The following is a 23,052-nucleotide window of genomic DNA, read 5'->3' as shown; positions in this document are numbered from 1 at the left end:
GCGAAGGGTGGAGTTGGATTTTGGGTACCTACTCTGGAGAGGGTGGATTGGAAGAAGGGATTGAGCAGTTGGAGGGAGAGAGTTGAGACTGTTTGGCTGCATGTTTTATTGGACATTATATTGCCTACTATCTGATGTACTATGTTATTTCACATTGCCTCCTATTATACCCCTTGCCAAAACAACAACAACACCGCGGACTTTTATCACAGCGTTGATGGATATACCCTGAAAAGGGCACTCCGGGTCTCTTCCATACTTTTGCTGTGTGCTTATTAGTGATGACGCCTGCTAATAAGCTCCCACAGCTGAAGTGGACGGACGGGCTTCAAAACTCCACCCCACCTCTCCATCTCCCCCATCAAACCCTTGTCCATTTATTCCATCCATTTACTTACAGGCACTTACGAGAGCAAACCACCGCTAACAAAAAGCTTCATCCGCAACCTCCATCCTCTTTTCAGCACATGCACACGATAGAGTTTGCGCTTGTACCTGTTTGGCACCCTTGAGAATCTGATATATTATAGTATAGTATTCTATTCTATGCATCCCATGCGTCCAATTTCCTTGTTGCCACTTGCTAATTGCCAATCGCCATTCCCCTCTACTCTACAGAGTACTAGCCTTATCTCGACTGTCGTGTATCAGCTTGCTGCGGATTGTCAGTGCGCAGAATACAGCCGAGCGTGTTAGGTTTGAAGGTTCTGGTTCTGCTTATAAACTAAAAAAGACTGCACAAGGGCCGCTACCAACATGTATCACAAGATTGATTTACGTAACTTGCACATGCCTGGTTGATGTTGATCCATTGTTTGGTGCCGGATAGATACTACGAGTTACGGCTCATGTGAATGAATTCGTGCGGCAAACTTTTATCAATATATTGGATATATAGTCCATGTTGGGGCCTTTTTAAACCCATGAATCCACAAAAACATCATGCCAATGCGGCACCTTTAAATCGCTGCCCATCCCGCTGTCTTCAAGTTCCATTACCAAAAACCATAATCATACAATGCGTTTTCTCATCCTTGGCGTCCAATCTGGTGGTGTTGGCCTCTCTTTCTGAGGGCTCTCCGCAACGAGTAAATAAGCGAATAGTAAATCAATTAAGCAAATATGCCGAATTCTCGGCCTTCACACGAGAACCTCCCTCCTGTCTTAAGCAGGCAGGAGGCTCTTTTCTCAGTTGGACTCGTCATGAGGAAGGGTTCGACTGAGACCAGCCTCAGCCCACCACTCATCTGGGATATCTTCTCTCGCCGCGAGGCTCTGAACGATCCGTCGCATGCCTAGCCACTCTTCATCTCCTGTCTGGGCGCCAGGCCCGCTTCCTGTCGATCCTTCTCGGTTTGGTCGAAGCCGGTCAGCTCTCCTTTCATCTTCTGACCCTGCCGTTGGTATCCAATTGGGGGTTAACAGCAGGGCGTAGCCGTTTGCCCGCGAATCATGCAGACTGTGGCCAGGCCGCTCGGATTGAGACTGGTCAGATAGCAGTCCGTCCAAGGGTCCATCTGATGGTCCATCCAGATTATACTCTGGCACTGCTGGGCGTCGTCGAAAGCGGCGGCGAAAGTGGGTGATGCTACGCATTGCAGCAGGGAGCTGAGAGTACCACTCGTCTTCTTCATCGTCGGATATTTCGTGTCCCGATTCGCAAGCCCCGTCCACAAGTTCTTCAGGCAGGCCTGGAGCAGATGGAGGCGCGTTGGATGGGCCTGCGCTTTGAGGCACTGCTGCGGATGCAAATGAAGAGCTTGCGCTAGGTGGTTGCGGGTCGGGAGTCAGCGTCGAGAGTAAAGTGTCCCAAACCTCTGGGCTGAGGCTTCTGTCGCGGTCTCCCAAACCATCGGCAGCATGGCTTCGCTGACGATTGCGCCCGGCTGCATCCCCAGCCATTACAGTTCGAAATGCTCGTGCCGTGTTTCGGCGCAGAGATCTAAACGTTGGCAGAGCGTAGTGTTGTACGGCATCATCATTTGATGTCGTCGCTGACTCGCTCTGCAACCTCTCAGACCCGGCCCGCGTCGGCCGGTAGGGTGGTGTGCCGATATGGTATGAGCGACGTCCTAGGGGGCTGCGATTGCGCCTGGGATTGTCTGGTGCAACCTTTGCGGGTGATGATTAGCGACCTATCAACATTCAAGTTCCGCAAGGGAGCAACTTACGATGCGCGCACGCCGCGGTCGAGGTTCAATATTCCCCCAAAAGTCTCCATCCGGCGGGGGTTCATCATTCCGCGGTGAAGAAGGAGTCCCGATGTTATGCCAAGTACCGCCAAATAGGGAGCTCATCCGGTCTTCTAGATGGCGGTCACTCCGAGGTGGCCTAGAGCTGACATCTCGGGGCACGTCACCTGCGGACCCAGGAGGTGGTTCGTCGTACAGGGGCGGGATAATATTCCTGGCGCCATCGCCGACACCCCATGGAGGATACCGTCGCGTGGAACGAGTGTGTGGTTGTTGAAGGGCTACGATGCGGACGCCGGAGCGTCTGTTGGGATTCCGTCGCTCGCGTGTTTCTGTCTGGGTTGAGCGCCTGATGGCAGAACGAGACGGAGAGAGGACATCGCGCTTTGGCGCATCCTTGTGGGGGAGGTCGGTCTCAACAGGTGCAACAAAGAGTCTGATGTAGCGACGAATGATTAGCTGGGGCGGCTGCGACGCGAAGAGAGAGCGCGAGGGGCATTAATCGAAAGCGATAAAAGAATGACAAGGGAAGTATAAAATAGTGATGAAATGTCAGCAGCAGCGAATGCGATGCCTCGGTTGTGTGGCCGATTGTCTGGTCTCGAAGCTGAGCCAGAGGCAACAGGCGCGCCGCGATGCCAAGTGACGATGCACATGACGCGCGAGCAAACATTGATTGCAGCGGAGGGACTCGAGGCAGAAGCAGAGATAAAAAAGCAGAAGCGGCGAGGGCATGGGGCCACCAATGGTCCAAGCAGCAACAGAAATTGAAACTCACGGTCGACCCATAGCGCATATGGATGATTTGCAGATGATTTGCAAAGGAGCGATATCCGAGATGCGAACGATAAGATTGAATGGGCAAAAGTCGGACAGACGGCGCTTGGCAACTAGCAGCAGCACCCTAGCGATCTGTCGCCGCGGAAGCTGATTTGCGGCAGTGGGAATTTTTTGCTGGAGAGAAAGAGAGCTGATCGACTTCAGCCTGCAGATGGGATGGAATCAAGAGACGAAATGAGAGCGAGTGGCGGTGGGTTGATGGATCGGGAAGAAGGCGAAAGCGAAGGCGAAGGAGAAAGGAATGCGAGGAGAGGCTGAAAGATGGAAGAGGCTGCGGAAGCGGGAGATGCGACTGGGCTGGACTGGACCTGGACTCGGTAGATGTGTGGCGCGAGGGCGAATTGAACTGAAGGCGGGATGGCGGTTTACTGGCTGTCTAGGCACTAATGCTGCTGCTAGCGGATGGCTTTAGAGGCTAAAGGCTAAAGTCAACTGAGCCACAGTTCAAAGCATGATGAGTCTGTGGCTGGTGCGTAATGCGGGCTAGCCTGGGCTTGTGGAGATAGATGGTGTGAGATTTTGCCGTGATAGTGACTGATAAACTGATAATGCCCAGCACTTGTGCCATCTCGAACCCGATTTCGCTCTGCTGACCAGCATCACTCGCGTCTCCTCGGCGAGGCTCATCTCCTCTATGGCTTCACTCTCCTGATGCTGCCATGCCGTCTGCCAAGGAGGTCAATCGAGCGCTGGCTCGCATCAGAGCCGCCATGCCCGCCGAGAAAAAGGTGGCATCCGCAAATCGCAACATCCGCCTGGGCCTGGAGCGCATCAGCCATGTCGTGCCGCAGGAGCAGGGCTGGCTCGGCGTCCATGTTGGCGGCACCAATGGCAAGGGATCCGTCTGCAACTTGTTATCGGGGCTCTTCAGGCTGTCCGGCATCAGCCATGGCATGTACACGTCGCCAGCAATGCCCGAGAGGCACAACGGCGTCACCATCAACGGCCTCTATGTCAACCGCCGCATGTATGAGATGGAGGTCAAGCACATTGAGGAAAAGTTCAAGCGCATTGCCTCTGGCTGGCGGTTTGCCGCTGGAGAGGACCCGGGAAATCTGACGCCTTTTGAGCTCGAGACAGCTGCTGCTTTCCGTGTCTTTGACAAGATGCATGTCAACTATGGCGTTGTTGAGGTGGGAATGGGCGGCGCTACTGATGCAACAAACATCATGAAGCAAAAGTCAGTCACCGTCATCACCAAGATCGATCTCGACCACCAGGAGTACCTCGGCAACACCATCGAGGAGATTGCCAAGGTGAAAGCCGGCATCATGAGACCAGGCGTGCCCTGCATTGTCGATCATTCCAATCCCAGCTCCGTCATGAAAGTACTTCGGCGCCATGCGAGCAGCATTGGCACTCAAATCAGCCCGTCGTGGAAAGGACAATCTCTACTGGACAATCTCGATACTGAGCGGTTCAAACTGGAGGACTATGAGAAGCAGAATCTTCTCTGTGCAACTCTAGCATTCCGCCACCTGTTCCCAAATCTTGAAATCGACGTTAATAAGCTACTGGCCATGGAACCTTTCCCATCTGGACGAAAAGAGCAAGTCAAGGTGCTTGGTCTCACCGGCGGAACTCGTCAACAGCCTGTCCTTGTAGACGGCGCTCACAACCTGCTTGGTGCCGAAGCGCTGGCTTCCTATGTCCAGCACCAAGTTCGCCAAGGAGATCAGCCAGTTTCATGGGTCATGGGATTATCAGCCAGCAAGTCCAAACCCTTTGCAAAAGTCATATCTGCCCTGGTACAGCCCCAAGACAATTTCGCCTTTGTTGAATATCTCCCTGCTCCCAATGAGCCACCCCCAGCTTCTGCTGAGCTCGGCCGTGAGATTGGAAGATCTATTGTTAGCAGCGAGTCTCAACTATACGATGGCGATCCCCGAATCAGCGCCGGTGTGCAATGGGCTTGCGAAAAGGCGGGAGAAGGTCCAGTTATAGTAACGGGCAGTCTCTATATGATTAGAAACTTTTACAATATGGAAGGCGTCGAACCCAAGAGAAAGACTAAAACGAGGAGGCCTGGTGCCGCACAGCTATGGCATTACATACAACTATCGCAGGAAAGAGCGCTGACTCCCGAGGAAGCCAGAGAGTTCAAGCGAGCGCGTAGACATTGGCATCTGTCGCCTGTACGGAATTCTACGTTTAGAGGGGTGAAATACGGCGGCCTGCCCAGGTCCGCCCGCGTCCCCGAGAGGATACGTGCCCTGCAGCAACAATCAGAGTTCCATAGAAAGCAGGCTGAAGGATACCGTAGCGCCATTGATAGCATGGAAAAGGATTTGGCGACGGAATCAGCCGATGCCGCTGCCACCGAGTCTTCTGATTTCCAAATCAGCTTGGAGACACTCAAGCAGCGACACCAGGAACATCTCGGCGCCTATAACAGCGCTATGTTCAAGCTTCGTGGACATGTTGCTTCGCCTGAGAAGAAGTTTATGAGCTACGAGGAAGTTTTTGGACGGGCGCCGAAGCCCAAAGTCAAAAACTTTCCCTTTCCCGAAGATGATGGGAGCGTAACGTCTACGAAACCTCATGAAGACGTAGCTGCTTCGCCTGAGGTTAGCGCCGGTTCTCAGTCGGGCAAAATCCCTGAGGAAGAGAAGAAGGCAGAATTACAGAGTTCACGATTTGGAAAAAGGTCCCGTCGTGATGACAAGCGGAAGGACAAGACTGTGACGGAGGCGCACGATCTTGTCGACAAGCTGACAAGAGAGCGTGTCAGCAGTGAAGGATCGAGCAACAAGCCCTGAATAGGGGAGACTGACCTAAGAAAGAAAGGTCGGTGTGTATTATATATAGATGAGGAGAGGGAAAAGCAATCAGCTGGAAAAGGGATATTGTGGGAAACACATAGAATTGGATTCCATCTTGTTTATACACTTTGACTGCCAAACATATTTGACCGTTGCGATCCTTCAGCAGTTGGTGCAACTGTTCCGGGAGCTTATAACTCTTTTTTTATACATCTACTACATCTAGCTATTTCTGCTAGCGATATCTACTAGATCTACCTAGTCTATTGGAGAGTACATTCCTCTATAGGTAGGTCCTCTAGTCCCTCGACTCCCCGTCCATCGACCTCCCGTCCCTCGACTTCTTGTCCCTCGACTTCTTGTCCCTCGATTTCTTGTCCCTCGACTCCTTGTCCCCAATGACGCAGCTGAGCATAGTTCTTGTCACGGTACATGTCCGGCTGTGATTTCATCTCATCACCATCATAACCGCCATGACACTGATCATCATAATATCCTTCATCGCGACAACCATTGTGGTAGTCGTCATCACTATCCTCATAACCGCCGTAATCATCATCATAATCGCCGTTGGCTTCATCCGTCGAATAGATTGGTTTGGTTGCCCCACAGATCGCAGCAACGCGGAGCAAGTCCCACGAGAGCTGTAGCATCTCAAAGCTCGGGGGCTCAATCTCAAAGCGTTCGCTAAGCCAATGGATCTGACCGGTTTCCATGCCCAAACCACTGTAGCTGTCAAAATAATGCCGTCCCCATCCTTGAACGCCCTTGCCCCTGCCATCGGAATCTGAAATATCGGCTGCCTCCATCACTTCCCGGATGTCCATATCATCTGTAAAGAGTTGTGCTGGTTCCAGTTTGCTCTTCTTCAGCCAGTGAAACTGGATTCTAAGCGAGTCGGTATCCGTCTCACGCAACGGCTTGAACGCAATCCTCCCGCTCTGATACCACCAACTTAGTTGCCGATTAAGAGATAGCATATTTTGGGGGGATTTCAAAAAAACTGGATCTCGAATTAGTGGAGAGAGACGAGCAGCTGTCTCAGCACCCCAAAAGGTGTCCATCATAGATAAAAGATTGGGAGAATGAATCGTATGGGGGAAGATGGGAACGGCTTCGGGATTCTCCATGCGGGAGATGGTGCATTTCCTTCCGTCTCGTTTCTTGCACTAATAGAGGTTAGAGAGATATTTATTGGACGGTATTCAATGTTGGCACTTACAAGATTCATTGAGTGCAAAAGGTGCGAGTTGTCTTCACCAGAACCTCCGACTTGTCGCTCTTGTGCGCTTACAACTAGAGCGGAAAGGCATCAGCATAAAAGTTCTCATTGAACATGCTGTTATAGGTTTTGCGGCTCGGCAACATACACTCCTGTATTACAGCAACAGTGTTACGGCACTGCTCAATAAACTCTTGGACCTCAGCCGTGTTCTTCTCTTGAGCGTTTCTCTCCAGATTATCAAGTCGGGATCGCAGCACGTCAATTGGGGCAACCATGAACAGTGCGAAAACTGTCATACTTGGTACAAAGGATAGCTCATGCCGTTTGATGTTATCTTGTAGCCGACGGAAGAGATCAATTCTCATCAAAAGGTCCGGAACGTAATCCAAAACGGGTTCTGCGCGTGTACGCCAATAAGTTTCAACGAGTCCCGAGATGAGCAGCGGCCTTTCCCTGGCTAAGTTGAGGAGCGGACCAAGTTGGAAGTATTCGTTCAAATGTAACATTTTCTGCATCTGTTGCTTATTCAATCTTGATGCCAAGGCCTTTGCAAGCTGATCTTCCATGATGTGAAGCGAGATTGCGATGGGTTCCAAGAGAGAAAGGAGAGGTGGTTGAAGTAGCCCTGGGTTTTGCGGTAGAAACTCACTACCTAGGTACAGTTTATATGTCCCGCCGTGATTTATCTATATATTCACTCCGTAAACTTTAACGTCAAAAGTGGAAAGTATCTTGAAGGCTTTTTGGCACCAAGGATAGAAGCTTTTTGTTCACGCAGAGGACTGGAAGTATGTAGTCTCCGCTACTATCTCTTACTACATCTACCACTTTCTACTATCTCTATTATCTTCTATCTCCTTCCGCTATATGGTACTACCTAGTAGGTATAAAGTAAGGATGTAGCTATAGAGGTGATTATAATCACTGCTATTCCTTGGGTTGCTGACCATCCAACCATTCTAGCCTCAGATTAAATAGATACCAAGTAGCACTATCAAAACTGTCAGTTTGATCCCATTTAGCTAGTGCCTACTGTTAACACTGACTATTACAGTCATTCTTACATCCGCAAACCGACCCTACAGACTAGTAGGTTGCCTCCTATTCTAGCCAAATGAAGATATTGTAGCATATATGACCCCCTAGTAGATAGATCAATGCTCTCTACACTACACGGAGGCCATCGCTGGTTCCATTGTCCGCTGTCACTAGCAACCGCACTTAGACATTCGCCTTCGCTGATGAGTTGTGTACTTTGCTTGTAAGACTGTCTTATAATTATGACTATAGCTATCCTTATTATCCCTACTATGTGCAACAGTAAGGGATGTGGGGACTTTTAAACAATAGTAAAGCTCATTAGAATTTCTCGACTGAAGTTCAAACATCACGGAAAGATTAAGTGGTAGTAGCCGCTAATATATATATCTTCGAGTAACCCATTGGCGTGAAGAAGCGGTGACGCCTGAACACTTATCTTCTTTCTTCGAAATGACACTAAAGACATCCGATAATCCCTCCACAAACCCTATATACAATGATATGCCTAAATTTATGCTTGATCTAATCATCAAGATGGGCGGGGAAGAGCTGAATTGGAGCAGATGCATACGATGAAAACGTCTAGTCTGACCATGTAGTGGTAGTTATTCAAGTCTTCTGACTAAATGACCCATTGGGTGAAGAAACTAGAAGAGTGGTCGTACTCATTTCAAGCTTACGGTTTAGACACCTAACTCGGGTCATGCGTAAGTCATTCTCAGCGTCATCTCAATGGGGAGGAATTGAAGCAGATGCAAATACGTAACAGTCACCAGCTACGGCCATTGCTTTTATACCCTCTCGACGGCTGTTCTTCTTCTTCTTCCGTTTCAACATTAGACCAACAAGCCACTACCATCAGAATCTTTCAACCAGTTTTATACTTCTCGTCACACACGCCTAAAATGAAGTTTCTCTCGCCTTCCGCTCTCGTCCTGTCGCTATGGGCCGCAGGTTTTGCCTTCGCAGATTTCCACATCATAGAATTAAAGGGCACCACGGACAAGTTAGCAATTCCCTCTAATAAATACAACTGCGGTGGAGTCAACTATTCCAATCACAATGACAACGATATCAAGGGCGCCATCGGCTCGTCCTTCATGTCGATGCGTGGCGGCAATCTGTGCGGGGCCAAGGATCTCGACTTTTACAAGCAGTCTGATGGAACGTACGTGTTTTATATTCACAATGGAGACGGCACGGCACAGGGCCAGTGTTTTCATAACGAGGCTTCGCAGGGGAAGATTAAGAATTGCGACAAAGGGGGCAGCTATGTGGAGAAGTTTGTCTGTTACACCTACTTTTGTAATAAATGAGTTGGTCAAGGACAGCCAGGAGATGTTATGGAGCAACGCATTCATGGGTGCAACAACAGGCCAAATGAATAGACATCGTGGATAAATAGTAGACGTTGATTCTTCTAGAACTGCAGCTATGTATCGCTATTATCTTTGCTTTGCTCTACTATCGCTATACGTCTAGTATCCGATATTATCGCTACCGCCGTATTAAAATGAAGTCCATAATAAAAATGGTAGTTGAAAGGCGTGTTTTAAAAACAGCTTCTTGTGATTCGGTTTGTAGAATTTTGATGTAGATCATGTCCAGCATGTCGGATGCTCTATGCAGAGTGAGGTGGAACAAGCGCAGCTTCTCGTGCATAATCGGGGAATGGATTTAGCTTCTACAATCATGAAATCAACGCTACTTTCTCCCACAAACCCGCCAATTCAAATCCAATCAATTAGCCATTCTCAATGGCCTCACCAAACCATTTAATCATTGTCTGCTGCCACGGCATCTGGACCGGCGGCCCATCAAATGGCGCCAACGAAGGCGAATGGCTAATCGCCGATTTTCAGCGCGGTGAAACGGACACGTTTATTGAGCACATTAAAGCAGGCGTCCGATGCCTTGCTCAGGACTACGACAATGCCGTGCTCGCATTTTCGGGGTGAGCAGCGTAATATAAAATGATATCAGGACCGAAAATTTAGTCTGATGCATCTGCAGCGGCCCAACACGAAAAGAAACAACTCTAAGTGAGGCCCAAAGCTATGCCAACATCGCCTCTGCTCACAGCTACTTCAACCTCATCAACTCCCCGCAAGACTTGGTCAATTCGTCCAAAATTCTAATAGAGGATCGCGCCTTGGACTCTTACCACAATGTATTCTTTAGCCTTACTCTGTTTTACGCCCGCTTCCATACTTGGCCTGCTTCTTTAACCATTGTATCACATGCTTTCAAGAAGTTCCGACTCATCGACGGTCATTGCGCTGCCATTGGATTTCCTCTTGAAAAGACTGCATTTGTTGGTATTGACCCGCCTGGGATGGCGAGCGGAGAGAATAAAGATGCGATAAAGGGCGTGGGACAGGCGGTGGATGACTGGATAGCCGATCCATATGGTAGAGGAGAGAAATTGGCGGGGAAGAGGGCAAAGAGGAATCCGTGGGGAGTATGGCAGGGGGCTTTTGGTGAGAAGGTTGAAAAAGATGGCTTTACTTTGGAGAAATTAGTGACAGAGGGTGAAGGCGAGAAGGAGACGTTGGTTGAGGATGCGCCACGGCCGTGGGAGTGAATGCATTCAAGAACCTATTCGAGACATGTAGAAACTTGTTGTCATATAACGTAGACAAGCGCTACTATCAAACATGAAGTAAGAGTCGCAATCCGGGAAACATTTCAGATTAAACTCGATAATGTACAAACGCATCTGTAGTCGGTCGTTTTCGTGATGAAGTCGGACACCAACAAGAGACTGGCGATTTTAGACGACGGAGCTGGGACCACGGAAAACAAAATGCACTCGATGATTTTTTTCCCCCATAGAAACGTTGGAGGCATTTAACAGTGAAACAGATGCCACGAGTTGATCCAGCTATTGAAATGCTCGTTGTTGAGATTCGTCCTGGTCGAAAAGTCGATGTCGGTGGGAGACAGACAATTCGTAATCTGGCTGTAAAGTTTTATATCTATTATACTCGCATGATATTATCCAGGTATTAATTAGACGTTAGCTGGCTGGTAACCTAACAAATAGCAGTTATTGGAATCAATTCCAGAAAAAGTCAGGAGAAGGTAGAAGAAGGTACCTTAGACGTAGTAAGAGATACCTACTGGGTATTGGCTATGGACATTATTCTAGTCCTCTGTGTGAACAGAAAGCCGAAACCTGACATTATCACATCTACATGTGCATGTCCTCCTCTTCCAGCGTACACTACCTACATACCTGGTACATGTTTATAGATGATTCACTGCAAGTTTGAAGAAAGTATTGAAAAAGACATGCCGCAATTACTCGTGAATAAAAAGGAAACTCGATCTAATGAGAAAGCTAACTGTACACTTAGTGTGTTGCCATGTGCTGCCCAGCAATAGTACCGCCCTGCTCCTAGAGGGGAGATTTTCCATTGTCGTCCGGGGTTTCTCCCTCCTCGGCTTCTTTTTCCCCGCTTCCTCCCTGAGCATAGTCATCTTCACAGTAAATATTTGTCTGTGTGTCAACTTTAAACTGCTCATTCTCGTCGTCGTCATCGCTCTCCACAGTCGACGGGTCGACGTATTCCGCCGCACCCGAAATTGCTGCAATTCGAAGTAAATACCACGAGAGCTGCAAGAGGTCCATGTTCGGGGCCTCTGCCCCAGCTCTCGGGACGATGGAGAATGTTTGGCCGGTTTCTAACGGCAAGCCACTCCATCGGTGGGCAAAAATGTCTCCCCAGCATGGGTTCACGATGCCAGCTGATACGACCCAATCTTGAATTTTCCTAGGGTCCGAAATGGTGTGAAAAGGCTTCAATGAGCTCTTCTTCAACCAATACAGCTGGACATCGACTGTACCATTCTGATACTGGTGTCGCGGCCGAAGCGCCATGAAGCCGTTGTCATACCAATAATGAATTTGTCGGTTCAATGAAATCAAATTTTTTGGAGATTCAGTGACAAGTGAATCTCCAAGCAACGGGGTAAGTCGCTTAGCTAGGTCTGCGCCCCAAAACATCCGCAAAGTCGATAGTATATTGGGTATTTTATTACCCTTGCTCCCCGAAAATGGGAAAATGTGAGATGCTTCCGGATGCTCTAATCCTGTGATTATGCAGACTTCCCTGTCTCTTTCTTTGCACTACTGGCCATTAGATGGATATCAGGGGGTGGATAAATTGTAATGTGATGCTTACAAGAACGGCAGCTTTGGCACTACGCTCTGACCCCTGAGAGCTCACCAACGAGGGTGTGCGGCCGTGGAATGCCGGCTGATTTGGCGAAAGGAATTGGTCCTCGTTAGAGAGGATCTGGCGTGCAATTATTGGTGGCCTCGTCGGCGTAGTAGGCACGTTCGAATCGGATGCAGTTCGCTCATGGGAGTGCTGTTGCTTAGACGGGCTCGCTTGAGTCGACACCGCTGGAGAGGTATCAGTCCTCCGCCCTGGTGGACGCCCACCTTTGCTAATAACTGGAGAGGAAAGACAAGCATTAGTGGATGTCTTCCAAATAGATGCAAGACTTGCGTAGGGTCATACACGCGTGAATGCTCGCCGTGGCAGTCTTGTTGCACTGCTCGATGAAGGCTTGGACATCCTCAAACTTGTCAGGCGCTTGAAGGTCTCTTTTTAGTATTTGCAGTCGGTTTTGCAACGACCCGATAGGCGCAACCATGAATATAGCAAATACGGTCGCGTTCAGTTCTAGTGGCAACTTGTACTGCTTGATAAGTGTCATCAGATCCTCTACAAGTCCCTTCCTGATATTGACATATTGGACGTAATCGTGAATATCGTCTTTGATCATTTTGTCCTCGAGAAGGTCTAATATGAACTTGTGCCGTTCCAAACCCAAGCTGAGAAGAGGCTTAAGCTTCGAGTTCCGATGTAGATGCAGCAGGTATTCACGTTGCTGCTCGTCTAGGCTCAAAGCCGCTTCGTGCAGGTCTTGCTCGACCTCCAGATCCATGATGGGAGATTCTTGTTCAACCTCCGGATCCATGATGGGAAGTGGTGTTCAATAAAGAATGAAAAACTAGATGATGAAACCAAAATAAGAGAAGAGGGAGGGTTCGATGCATCATATAAAAGCTCCTAGGCTAGTAGCTCCACGTTTGGGAGCAGAGAATCACATTCACTGCCTCTCCGTTCTGTGGCGCCCCACAGTGAATTATTTCGTTTGTTTGGACTCGTTACACACAGACTTTAGGGAAATGCTACTACAGGTAGGTACAGGTAGGTTATAATACTTGATTCTAGTACCTACTAACCTAGGTATCAACACTTTAATCAGCTACTACTGCTATATTCCTCTGGTTTCTGATACTATCACAACCTAGGTATATAGCTTTCGATCCGGGACACGGGATGCTGGATAGCAGACTTAGGTCACTGGCTAGTATTTCTCAAACTCTCAATAGCTTTAAAGGTGGAAATTTCCGTTTGTGTTGCACGTGCCTGTTGATGCAGTGAATTGAAGGCTATATGTACCTTTTGCATGTACCCATCGTTGGCAGCACAGTAACTTTTGGCTGTTGTGTATCTTAAGTTTGCACTACAAAGTAGAGGCAGGTTGGGTACCTTTAGTCCCGGGGCCTTCAAGGTTTCAATGTTGGGGCAAATCTTAATTCCCTACTACTATATAAATTCGGCTTCTGTCCTCTCCAGCCTTTCTCAATCATTACTGCAGACCGACTAAAACCCCCCAAAAGGAAACAGGCATCATGGCTCTATCTTCGTTTGAGAGAAAGATACGCGATTTAGCAGGGTCCCTGCGCGAGGATCAAGTACAGCGACTAACGAAACTACAAGACAATTGGCAGCTCGAGAGGTTCCTCAATGCAGTCGAGAATTGTCCTGAAATTCTCGATTCTGTTCCCACCCGACCTGCCCCTAAAGAGCCCGCTTCACCCTACATTAGCGAACGAGGGATTCGGCAACAGCTGCTGGAAAAAATTACACAGATTGCGCACGAGGTCGATCCAAGCTACGACATTCACATGGCGCTATTTGCGGTCTTGATGGTCGCCCCAGTCGACAATTTACAGTCCAAAGTCGAGATGCTGGAGATGAGCCATCGTGATAACAATCAAACTGCTGTCAAAACCATGCTCACCCAGTGGCGAGAAATAAGTCTGGCCGGTATTCAAGCATGTATGTCTTCCTGAGTCCTCCTTCTGGCGAATGACTCCGTCTCCGAGAGTCTCGTGGATGGTTATAGGAAGAAACGTCGCCTACTCACAATAATCCTCTTTAGTTGCGAATAAAGAAGTGCGACGATCAGGGAATGCTGGCACGGGCTACCATTATCAAGCCTCACCCGTTCAAGAAGTGCCGACAAAAACGCGGCGTCTCTCTCAGGAAAGCCTTTCATCTAGCCCAAGAGGTGCTCCCGTCTCATCGCTCACCTCAAAACCCCTCGACCTGCCATCTCCGAACCCACAAGCACAAGGCCTGGCTGATGAGAGAGCAGCATGGGCTGCAAGACTCGTAAGTGCTTCAACAGGCTTTCCCAGCCCATCATTCAACAGCATCCTTCTAACGTCCAACAGTGCAGGTACCGGGATGGCGAAGTTTGTTGCCTTAGCGTCCAGCCAAACCCTGTAATGGCCCATATTTTCCCCTTGGTTGGTTCGACTCTATCCAGCATCACGGCCATGGTCGACATCTTTTGGGGCACTGATTCGGCTGCTCGGCTCTCAGCATTGATGGCTGGGGATCAAAACATCAGCGAGTCCCCTCAGAATCTGCTCTCGCTCAATCGTCAACTGCACTGGTGGTTCAACAATGGCCGCATGGCGCTCAGACCATCATGGGCGGCGGAAGGTGGACCATTTAGAATGCAGCTTCACTGGATCGAGCCTGGCCGGTCGACGCCAGATACGAGCATACGTGGTGCCTCTTTCGACGATTTATTGAGACGAGTTGGTAGTTTCCCCAGTTGGCTGACCAATGTTTATCGGTCTTCTGGTGTTCCGCTAAAAACAGGACATACTTTCGTTTTTTGGGATTGGATAGAGGAAAACTATCTTCCAAACTTCGATCTTCTCCAGTTGTCATGGGATCTTCGTCGTGTTGCTGCGATTTGTGGCGCATATCGAGAGCCCGAGGATGAGTTGTACGATGATGAGGAAGAGTATTCTGGTGATGATGAAGGACATGATGATAACGAAGATTGCGATGACAATGATGGCGTCGATGGCGATACTCATCTCGATAACTGGCAGGAAAACCAGAACGCCATAATACATCAATGGATGGGGGAGGTTGAGGTGGAGAACGGCAGCCAAGGCGAAGAAAAGGCTTCCAATGACACCCAATCCAATCTCTAGAGAATTTGATGTGGATTTTCAGTGATATAAATCTTGCAGAAAAGATTTATGGTTGGCTATATTCTCTCCCTAGTTGATGTATCTATTCTATCAGTAGCGAACACGTAGATAGGATATGTCTGCCTAGTGGATATAGATACAAAACAGTAATCAAGAAGAAGAGGCTTTCAAGGACACCCAATCCAGTATCTAGGGAATTTAATACATATTTTCAGCAATATGAGTTTTACAGAAAAACTTACGGCGTCAGGCGCCTGGAAGCTGGAACGCTGAAAAGGAAGCGCCTGGGTTTGAGATGGCTTCAAAGGGAACTACCTTAAAAAAATTAGAGGGGTCCCTCTTTGTTGGACAGGCTCAGAGATAAATACAGTCATTATTGGATACCTAGCTGAAAAATCGTAGATCCCCTGCTTATTTCCTTCTTTGACTTCACCACTCTTCTTTTTGTGCTCCAGCTCTCCGACATACGGTCAGCTATATTCTCACCATAGGTGTATATATTCTATCAGTAGTAAGCGCATAAATCGCTAGGGGGTGTTTCCATCGTAAGTAAATAGGACAGATCTGTTGGTCATGGATAGATCTACCTATTAGTATAGAAGTAAATCTACTAGGTATTCTGGCACCTTGAATCTTTCCAGAAACAACAATACTAACACCTTCCCCAAGTCACTCAACTCACGTCTATCCAGTATAATCACGACTTCAAGAATCAAGCAGCAACTCACATTTCGCATCTACATCTTCGCTCTACTCTCACTCTTCTGCCTCGGCCCCTCCGCAATAACCCTCATCAAAAACGAAACCGCATCATTCACCATATCCGCCGCAAACCTATGTCCCACGCCCTCAAACACCCGATTATCCACCTCCACGCTCCCATCAGCATACCACCCGTCCACCGCATCCTTCAACACCCGAATAAACGGCTCCCCCTGCGCATACGGCACCAAGTCATCAGCACCTCCCGAGCACAAAAGCAACTTCTTCCCCCGAACGCGGCCGTCCAAGATCTTGCGCAGCCGGTTCTGCTCAGCTGATGATAGGGGCAATGAGGGAATGGGATTCGTCCCGAAGAGGATGCCCTTGGGATCGCTCTTTCGAATAGTAGCGATGGTATCCGGTGGGAAATACTTGCTACCCAAGAAGCCTCCTTCGCCATGTTCCAACTTTGATGCCGCAGCACGACTTCCCAGCAAGCCTATTTCCATTGTTTTAGCATCTCAAACATCTCTTCCAACTGGTTTCGCGTAAAATCCTCACTCACCCGCAAGATCAGGGCATCCAACAATCACCACAGCAGCATCCATCCTCTCCTCCCCAAACCACGCCTGCCACGCCGCATGCCCTCCCAAACTCCATCCCAAACAAACATGAGCATCCGTCTCCCTCCCCAAATACCCCGCCACCAGGTCCATCAACCCACTCGCATCCCCCGCACCAGCCTTAACCAAGCCCAGCATATCAATCGCATGCTGCTCATTGCCCTCATCCCACGCCTTGTTCGCCAACTCGCTCACCATCCTCGTCCCGTGATTAGGCATGTCAAACACCAGCGCCACGAGCCCCCGCTGTTTCTGCTTCGGGCTCTGGTTCCAAGAATGCACGGCCCGCCGCGCAATGTCGTTCATGACGGCCTTGGATCGGGTTCTGGGATGGAGAAGCCATAAGCAAGTTACTGGTGCGGGAGCGGGGGGGAGCTCTTGTAAGCCGTAGATGTCGACTAGGAGGCCGGCCATGGGCTTGGTGATGACAGAGACATTGGGAGGCGGCGGGAGGCCCTTTGTTGCGTATTGGCGTTCTTTGGTAGCCATTTTGAGTGTAAGTAAGAGGTAGATTCAAGAGGTAAGATGAATAAAAGAGAGGGAAAAAGAATGAGAGAGGTGAAGTGTGAGAAGTGGGATGTAAGTTGCGTCTTGCTTACAAGAGGAACAGATCGATGGATGAATGTTGATCAATTAAATTAACCGATGGCATTAGCCCGCTTATGGGCTAGTCAATTGCATTCTCCATCATGAAATAGTGCCCAATTCGGCAACTGCATCTCCATACCGTCTAGCTTAGCCTAGATAAAATACATTAATCGCAATCCCTCTCAATCCCGGTGAACCTCGGCAGACCAAATCAGGACGACAAACAGTCACTAACACGTCTAACATACAGATCCTGTAACAAAATAGCAGCTTCAAATAAGGTATTCATATAGTGCTGTCTAACAAGATAACAAGAGCATCGAAAAAGGATTTGCTCGCTCTATATGCTCCCCCCTTGTAATAAAGGTAGTAGCTGAACTGACGAACTGCAGAAATTAAGGTGCAACATCTCGTTTCTCGCGGTGAAGCAGACATTTCGCATGTTTCCACTTCCGTACATGCAGTAATCCGCCCCTGATTCGCTCTTTGTAGGTGATATCCTCTTTCCATGGCGATTGGTGGTAATCCCCTTCTTTTTCCCATCGGTCAAACGGCCAACTGTGGTTCAAGCCGCGTTCCTTCTCCTGTTTTGATTTCTCCTTTTTCTTTTCTCCTGTGCCACTTCAATCCACCTTCCAATGATCCTGGTCATCTGTGCTGAGCGTGAGTTCTATACCGTACAGGACCATTGTCAGTCCCACGTTGATCCATCGCCAAGTGCTGCCGCCCACGTCTCCGCCCCTGAGTGTCCATCCATCCGGCCCCTCGCTGGTCGAAAAGTGTTGTAACAGCAGGCTGGTGTAGACAGCTATCAAAATTGTCGGTGAAAAGTAGCTGAGAATGCTGAGGAACATTGAGGCCGCTTCTGACTCGTCCCAGTCAGGCTCGTGCAGCATGGCTCGGGCACCCAGGTCCCGCACCGAAGGAATGATGCGAGTTGCGCAGTAGAAGACGAAGAGACGGTATGCGAGGGAGATGATGACGGAGGGCGTAATCGTCTGGAAAGCGGCGTACAATAGGGCGAGCGAAGAGTGAAGAGCGCCAGGGAGAGTGCTAACGATGTGAAGCAAGGTTGAGTATGAGGCCATGATGATGGGCGGCAGCGGAGGGATTTCTGGCTGAGACGATGCCTGGTCCTCGGCCGAATAGGTGCCGTCGGAAGGAAGGTAGTCGGTAAAGATCTGGTAGACACAGAGCACGACGTAAGCAAAGAGAAGCGATGACTCGACAGGGCTGCCGCGACCGCTGCCAATGCCGTAGGCGCAGAGAAACACGGCCGTGGTCATGGTAGCACCAATGAGCGTGGCATCAATGTTGCTGATTTGGGGGAACTGAGCAACACGCCACAGGAAATAGACAGCGCTGGCAATGATGGAACCGGAAAAGGCAAGCAAGAAGATCTGCAAGATGCGACAGTTAGCTACCGACATGATATCGCTCTCAGGTTTTTTGGTTTCACGGGATCGCACTCACCACCCAGGTATCGCTTCTCCCTCTGTTGACCAGCCATCGAGTAATCTGTCCCGCCGCCTGGATCACGAGCAGCGTGCAGAAGCCCTCGAGCAGCTGGAAGACGGGGCCCGAATAGCGCAGCACGTTGTCCCACGAGCCCAGCATAACCGTCTCCAACACGCCCTCCTTGCCAAACATCCATTCGGTCCAGCTCGTGCTCTTGGAGTGGAAGACGCCGTCAAAGGTCCTCTCCACCCAGCTCGCGTCGTCGGCGTCCACGGCGAACTTGCCCAGCGCCCAGATGAGCAGCGACGGGATGACGAACCATTGCGCCAGCCTCAGCAGCGACACAATGGTCCAGCGGATGCGCGAAGTCTCGGGCGTGGCCAGTCGGATGGCCGAATAGAAGATGTAGAAGATGGAAAGGCTCAGGCTGTAGGCCAGCCCGCTGTCTCGCCCGCCCACATCGAAGGCGACGGGGATGGACAGGACGATGGCGAAGAGGAAGATGCTGCTGAAGAAGATGCTGAATGGCCACCACATGAGTGCGGCGGGGGGCGACAGTCTCGCCGCGAGGAGGAACGAAGCGCGATGCTGTTGGTGTATTGTTTCTATCTGTCGTTGCGGAAATCCAAAAGAAAGGCCAGCAAACGAAACACAACCGCTTCCCCGGTTTTCGGTGGCCGCCGCGATGCGAAGATGACAATCCCCGAGATGCAGTCGCCCGGAATCGCTCCCTCACCAGCGGCTACTCATCTGTCTTGCCCGGCTTGCCTTTTTGCACTGTTGTCCTTTGGTCCAGGAAGTGGGAGATGCAAAAAAGAGCGCAAGGCGTCCCCCTTTTTTGGTTCTTCTTCTTCTTCTTCTTCTCCCCAAGTCGGTTGTTCGTCTGCAAAAAGCGCGAGCCAGAGCAGCTCCGATTTCCCTTGCCCACTACCCCGATATGATTTTTTAGCTCGTATGACAAACCAAAAGCTTGTGAAGTGTCCAGACTTCGGAGCGGCTGCTTATCCTTATCTGCACGTGAGCGACGTCGCAATGTCGCAGCCACATGTGTCCCTTGCACTCCTAAGATGATAATGGTTGAATTCGAGGACACGGTGAACGAGAGTGAAGAAAATATCGTGTCGGATTTATATCGACGACGTAAAAAGTTATGTGCTGGAGGCTTGGAAGAACTACGGCCCAAGGCTGCTTGGCTGCGATAGCATTAATAGGTCACGTCACATGCTTGGGGATCAGCTCTGCGGATGACGACTGTGGCGCGTTTGAGTGACCAGACACTAGCCACAGGGCAAGGAAAAGTTGGTATCAAGATGCGCATTTGCATCAATGATTCGAAGGTATAATTAGACTGGATCTTGGCTGTTTTATTTGGTATCGACGATCCAGTTTTGCTATCTAGATTTATTCGGTCACGAATGGCCCGAATAAGACGCTTTCGTGAGAGTTTAGCCACAGTATTTATTAGCGGGCCGGGAGACACTATAAACTCTACCAGTAGCAAGATGGCAACTCGAGCCCAGATATATCTGATCATCTATGAAGATAAGAGGAAATATTGACCAATTTGAGTTTTTTTTTATCAAAATTAAATTAATAGTGTTATGCTATCGCTAATACGTGTTCAATCTAGATCATGTCTATCCATATAACCATCCCCTTTCTATGGGTAAAGTACCTTAGGTATGACGATGGGCATCAACGTACCGGCATCGATAACAACGAAGGCGACAAATTTTGTCGAAATATTACTTTTGCCGTCAAATAAACCATCATAGGCCATTCATTGACCAAATGACGATACTTTTTTCGAAGAAAATTACGCATGAGGCTGCTCCTCATCTTCGTCCCAGCCCTCGCGCTCATCCTTGGGAATCCGAATAATCACACACACCAGCGTTGCTACACCAGCCAGTGCAACAGAAAACCACAAGGCATGCCTTATGCCGCCAATCGGGTCTCCTCCGTTCTTGTTCGTGTACCGCTCAATAGTACCAGCGAATCCCAGGCCCGTGCTCAAGCCGTACAGCTGGACCGTTCCAACAAGCGATCCAGCCACGCCCTGGAGCCTTCGCTTGACGCTGTTACTGGTGATGATTTGGGCAGCAGTAAAGATGAAATCCGGGCTAAATCCCAAAATGAACAATGCTGGGAATTCCTGCGGCCAGTAAGTCTGATGTGCCGGCATCGTTGCCAGCAGTATACCCGCAACAAGGGCCGCGACCGTCCCAATCGCCATGACAAACTGCGCAGGCAGATATCGTATACTAAATGCACTCGCACCACAAGCTATCGTTGCCATGACGGTAAACGTCACAAATCCGGCAGCGTTGAGAAAGTTGGAGAAGTGGCGAATCTCAATGTGCCATCGTGTGATGTAGTATAAGAGAATACCCGTGCTCATAAAGGTGAAGAAGGCCGACAGCAGCATTGGCTTGAAAGACGGCGCCGACCAAACCGTAAATGGCAGGATTGGTTCCTTTGCAAATTTGGCCTCCCATATTAAGAAGAGGGCTATGTGCAGCACGGAAAGGATGAGTAGAACGTAGACATAGCTGACACTCCAGCCTTTGATGGCGGCCTCGCTGTATCGACGTTAGCAGATGTTGTCAAGATCAAGTTTGCAGTTTTAACAAATACTAACGTCCATGAATAGTTGAACAAGATCAGGCCCCCGACGCCCAAGTAAGAACCTAGATAGTCGACCTTGCCGTTTGGATCCATGGTAACCTCTTCGGCCGGTACAATAATAGCAGCGGCTCCGAAAATCACGGCTCCGGCAATGGCACTACATGACCGCCCATCGTTAGCCTTTCTCGTATTTCCAAACCAGAGCCCCTCTCCACACCACCGTCTCTCACATACAAGAAGAAGAAGAGCCACCACCAAGGTAGCAGTTGGCCAAAGAAGCCAGGGAACACGGATCCTCCGCCAGCGCCAACAGGGGCCATGGCTCCAAACAATCCGACCCATATCAGGCGACCCATGCCGGGAGGAAACGATGTGGTGAGCAGGGCAATGGCGTTCGGGACGATTATGCCGGCTCCCACGCCGCTAAGAGCCCGCATCACGATGATGGTCTCGACCGTCCGCATGAACCCACAAATCAGGTTGAACAGGATATAAATGATGCTGCCAATGACTAGAATCTTTTTGTGTCCGTGTACGGCGCCAACCCGCCCACCCATGAGAACAAATGTCGCCTGAGTTAACCTGTTGCGGGAAGAAGACATCCCTCCTTGTCAGTTACACACGCGTATTTGGCCCGACGGTAGATACGAGTAAAAGGACAACTCTTACGGGTATGCTGCAGCAATCCAGATGCCCATATTAGGGTCGGCCCCCAACTCCGCTGGAACCGTAAAGGCGACCAAAAGGCCAGAGCCGAAAGGAAGAGCCTGAAGCGCTTTCGGTTAAAACGAGAGATTCCTTCATGCATGTAAAATTGCTCCAATGCCCACATACCACGACAAGCTGGCATAGCACGATGCTCAAGGCAATCAAGTGCTTCCGAATTCCCTTATCCCCCTTGACCATATCCTCCCCGGCCGCTTCTATCTGGTTCGTCGGCTCGGCATCGATGGTGGTTGTGCTTTCGCCCGATTCTGGAGTTAACTGCTCGTTCGGTTGGTCCACTTTCAGTTCCTCATCGGCCGCCATTTGGAAATAAGACCCTTCAGATCACTCCTTTGCTGTTTTTCTTTCCCTTCTCTTTTGTTTCCCTTCGCTGCATTCACCTAAGAAATGCCGACTACAATCGGTGAGCCACGGGCCAGGTGAGCTAACACCTTTATAAGACATGATTCCAATTAACAGAGTTTATGCTTTGAAAGCAATGTATTTGTAAAATATAGCCAATTTGATGGCATTTGACCAGGGCGCCGACGAGACTTTCCTCCGAGTGCTACAAGTAAAGGTCTGTGGTGGTGAGATGCTGAGTCGGAGGTCTTAGCTAAGTGCTCCGACTTCCAAACATCGCCGCCCAATCAGCGACTCAGCAGCGGGACTCGATACAAAATATTGTTCGGTAATGCTCTCCGAGTGTAAGAGCTGTAGAATAATCAGCTGCTAAGGCATAGCTGGCAGTTTGTTCACTTCATGTTAACAGAGCAGCTCCGAGATCTTTCGTAATAAGAGCCGCGCGCCCCTAAATTCCAGCCCACCGAAACCCCAAAACAGACGCCCTCCGTGGGTCGGACAGCAAAATGCTCGACAATTATATGCCTATCCGCTGTAGTTTGGGTATGTGCCAACACGTAACCTGCAGTTAAGAGAGCAGGGGGGTCGGATTGCTTCACGTTGC

At 49.6% G+C, this 23,052-nt stretch overlaps 11 protein-coding genes across 11 annotated transcripts; 4 read left to right on the top strand and 7 right to left on the bottom strand.

The window, feature by feature from the left end:
• Positions 1 to 820: 820 nt before the first annotated feature.
• On the bottom strand, positions 821 to 3,327 carry V8C40DRAFT_231525 (uncharacterized protein). Its single transcript, XM_083212943.1, has 3 exons — positions 2,971 to 3,327; positions 2,172 to 2,628; positions 821 to 2,112 (listed from the first exon to the last, which is right to left on the bottom strand). Exons 1-3 carry the CDS (start codon positions 2,979 to 2,981, stop codon positions 1,189 to 1,191), a joined length of 1,392 nt encoding a protein of 463 aa, XP_083079738.1. The 5' UTR covers positions 2,982 to 3,327; the 3' UTR covers positions 821 to 1,188.
• A 255-nt stretch (positions 3,328 to 3,582) lies between these two features.
• Positions 3,583 to 6,135, top strand: V8C40DRAFT_231524 (uncharacterized protein). Its single transcript, XM_083212942.1, has one exon. The coding sequence runs from the start codon at positions 3,692 to 3,694 to the stop codon at positions 5,789 to 5,791; it is 2,100 nt and encodes a 699-aa protein (XP_083079737.1). The 5' UTR covers positions 3,583 to 3,691; the 3' UTR covers positions 5,792 to 6,135.
• V8C40DRAFT_279610 (uncharacterized protein) lies at positions 6,058 to 7,585 on the bottom strand (the record flags this gene model as incomplete). The annotated part of the gene is made up of 3 exons (XM_083221260.1): positions 6,058 to 6,963; positions 7,017 to 7,090; positions 7,165 to 7,585. 3 exons carry the CDS (start codon positions 7,583 to 7,585, stop codon positions 6,058 to 6,060), a joined length of 1,401 nt encoding a protein of 466 aa, XP_083079736.1.
• Positions 7,586 to 8,965: 1,380 nt separating this feature from the next.
• On the top strand, positions 8,966 to 9,376 carry V8C40DRAFT_261010 (uncharacterized protein; the record flags this gene model as incomplete). Its single annotated transcript, XM_083219209.1, has 1 exon — positions 8,966 to 9,376. One exon carries the CDS (start codon positions 8,966 to 8,968, stop codon positions 9,374 to 9,376), a length of 411 nt encoding a protein of 136 aa, XP_083079735.1.
• A 380-nt stretch (positions 9,377 to 9,756) lies between these two features.
• On the top strand, positions 9,757 to 10,774 carry V8C40DRAFT_231522 (uncharacterized protein). Its single transcript, XM_083212941.1, has 2 exons — positions 9,757 to 10,014; positions 10,074 to 10,774. Exons 1-2 carry the CDS (start codon positions 9,818 to 9,820, stop codon positions 10,642 to 10,644), a joined length of 768 nt encoding a protein of 255 aa, XP_083079734.1. The 5' UTR covers positions 9,757 to 9,817; the 3' UTR covers positions 10,645 to 10,774.
• A 662-nt stretch (positions 10,775 to 11,436) lies between these two features.
• On the bottom strand, positions 11,437 to 12,516 carry V8C40DRAFT_231521 (uncharacterized protein). The gene is made up of 2 exons (XM_083212940.1): positions 12,248 to 12,516; positions 11,437 to 12,192 (listed from the first exon to the last, which is right to left on the bottom strand). The coding sequence occupies exon 2, from the start codon at positions 12,067 to 12,069 to the stop codon at positions 11,461 to 11,463; it is 609 nt and encodes a 202-aa protein (XP_083079733.1). The 5' UTR covers positions 12,070 to 12,192; positions 12,248 to 12,516; the 3' UTR covers positions 11,437 to 11,460.
• A 1,071-nt stretch (positions 12,517 to 13,587) lies between these two features.
• Positions 13,588 to 15,688, top strand: V8C40DRAFT_231515 (HNH endonuclease signature motif containing protein). The gene is made up of 3 exons (XM_083212939.1): positions 13,588 to 14,203; positions 14,307 to 14,539; positions 14,602 to 15,688. Exons 1-3 carry the CDS (start codon positions 13,774 to 13,776, stop codon positions 15,379 to 15,381), a joined length of 1,443 nt encoding a protein of 480 aa, XP_083079732.1. The 5' UTR covers positions 13,588 to 13,773; the 3' UTR covers positions 15,382 to 15,688.
• A 185-nt stretch (positions 15,689 to 15,873) lies between these two features.
• On the bottom strand, positions 15,874 to 17,294 carry V8C40DRAFT_231514 (Alpha/Beta hydrolase protein). Its single transcript, XM_083212938.1, has 2 exons — positions 16,649 to 17,294; positions 15,874 to 16,582 (listed from the first exon to the last, which is right to left on the bottom strand). The coding sequence occupies exons 1-2, from the start codon at positions 17,193 to 17,195 to the stop codon at positions 16,119 to 16,121; spliced, it is 1,011 nt and encodes a 336-aa protein (XP_083079731.1). The 5' UTR covers positions 17,196 to 17,294; the 3' UTR covers positions 15,874 to 16,118.
• A 25-nt stretch (positions 17,295 to 17,319) lies between these two features.
• On the bottom strand, positions 17,320 to 19,909 carry V8C40DRAFT_231511 (ICE2-domain-containing protein). Its single transcript, XM_083212937.1, has 2 exons — positions 18,768 to 19,909; positions 17,320 to 18,694 (listed from the first exon to the last, which is right to left on the bottom strand). Exons 1-2 carry the CDS (start codon positions 19,287 to 19,289, stop codon positions 17,918 to 17,920), a joined length of 1,299 nt encoding a protein of 432 aa, XP_083079730.1. The 5' UTR covers positions 19,290 to 19,909; the 3' UTR covers positions 17,320 to 17,917.
• On the bottom strand, positions 19,834 to 20,312 carry V8C40DRAFT_231510 (uncharacterized protein). Its single transcript, XM_083212936.1, has one exon. It carries the CDS (start codon positions 20,284 to 20,286, stop codon positions 19,957 to 19,959), a length of 330 nt encoding a protein of 109 aa, XP_083079729.1. The 5' UTR covers positions 20,287 to 20,312; the 3' UTR covers positions 19,834 to 19,956.
• Positions 20,313 to 20,361: 49 nt separating this feature from the next.
• V8C40DRAFT_20518 (MFS general substrate transporter) lies at positions 20,362 to 22,819 on the bottom strand. Its single transcript, XM_083212037.1, has 5 exons — positions 22,215 to 22,819; positions 22,050 to 22,147; positions 21,615 to 21,962; positions 21,394 to 21,537; positions 20,362 to 21,334 (listed from the first exon to the last, which is right to left on the bottom strand). The coding sequence occupies exons 1-5, from the start codon at positions 22,407 to 22,409 to the stop codon at positions 20,569 to 20,571; spliced, it is 1,551 nt and encodes a 516-aa protein (XP_083079728.1). The 5' UTR covers positions 22,410 to 22,819; the 3' UTR covers positions 20,362 to 20,568.
• Between the last annotated feature and the right edge of the window lie 233 nt (positions 22,820 to 23,052).

Source organism: Trichoderma camerunense (assembly GCF_050948025.1).
Source record: "Trichoderma camerunense strain CBS 138272 chromosome Unknown V8C40scaffold_1, whole genome shotgun sequence".
In the NCBI taxonomy this organism is placed as follows: domain Eukaryota; kingdom Fungi; phylum Ascomycota; class Sordariomycetes; order Hypocreales; family Hypocreaceae; genus Trichoderma; species Trichoderma camerunense.
Note: the sequence above shows the minus strand (reverse complement) of the source record. Positions and strands in the feature narration are given on the sequence as shown.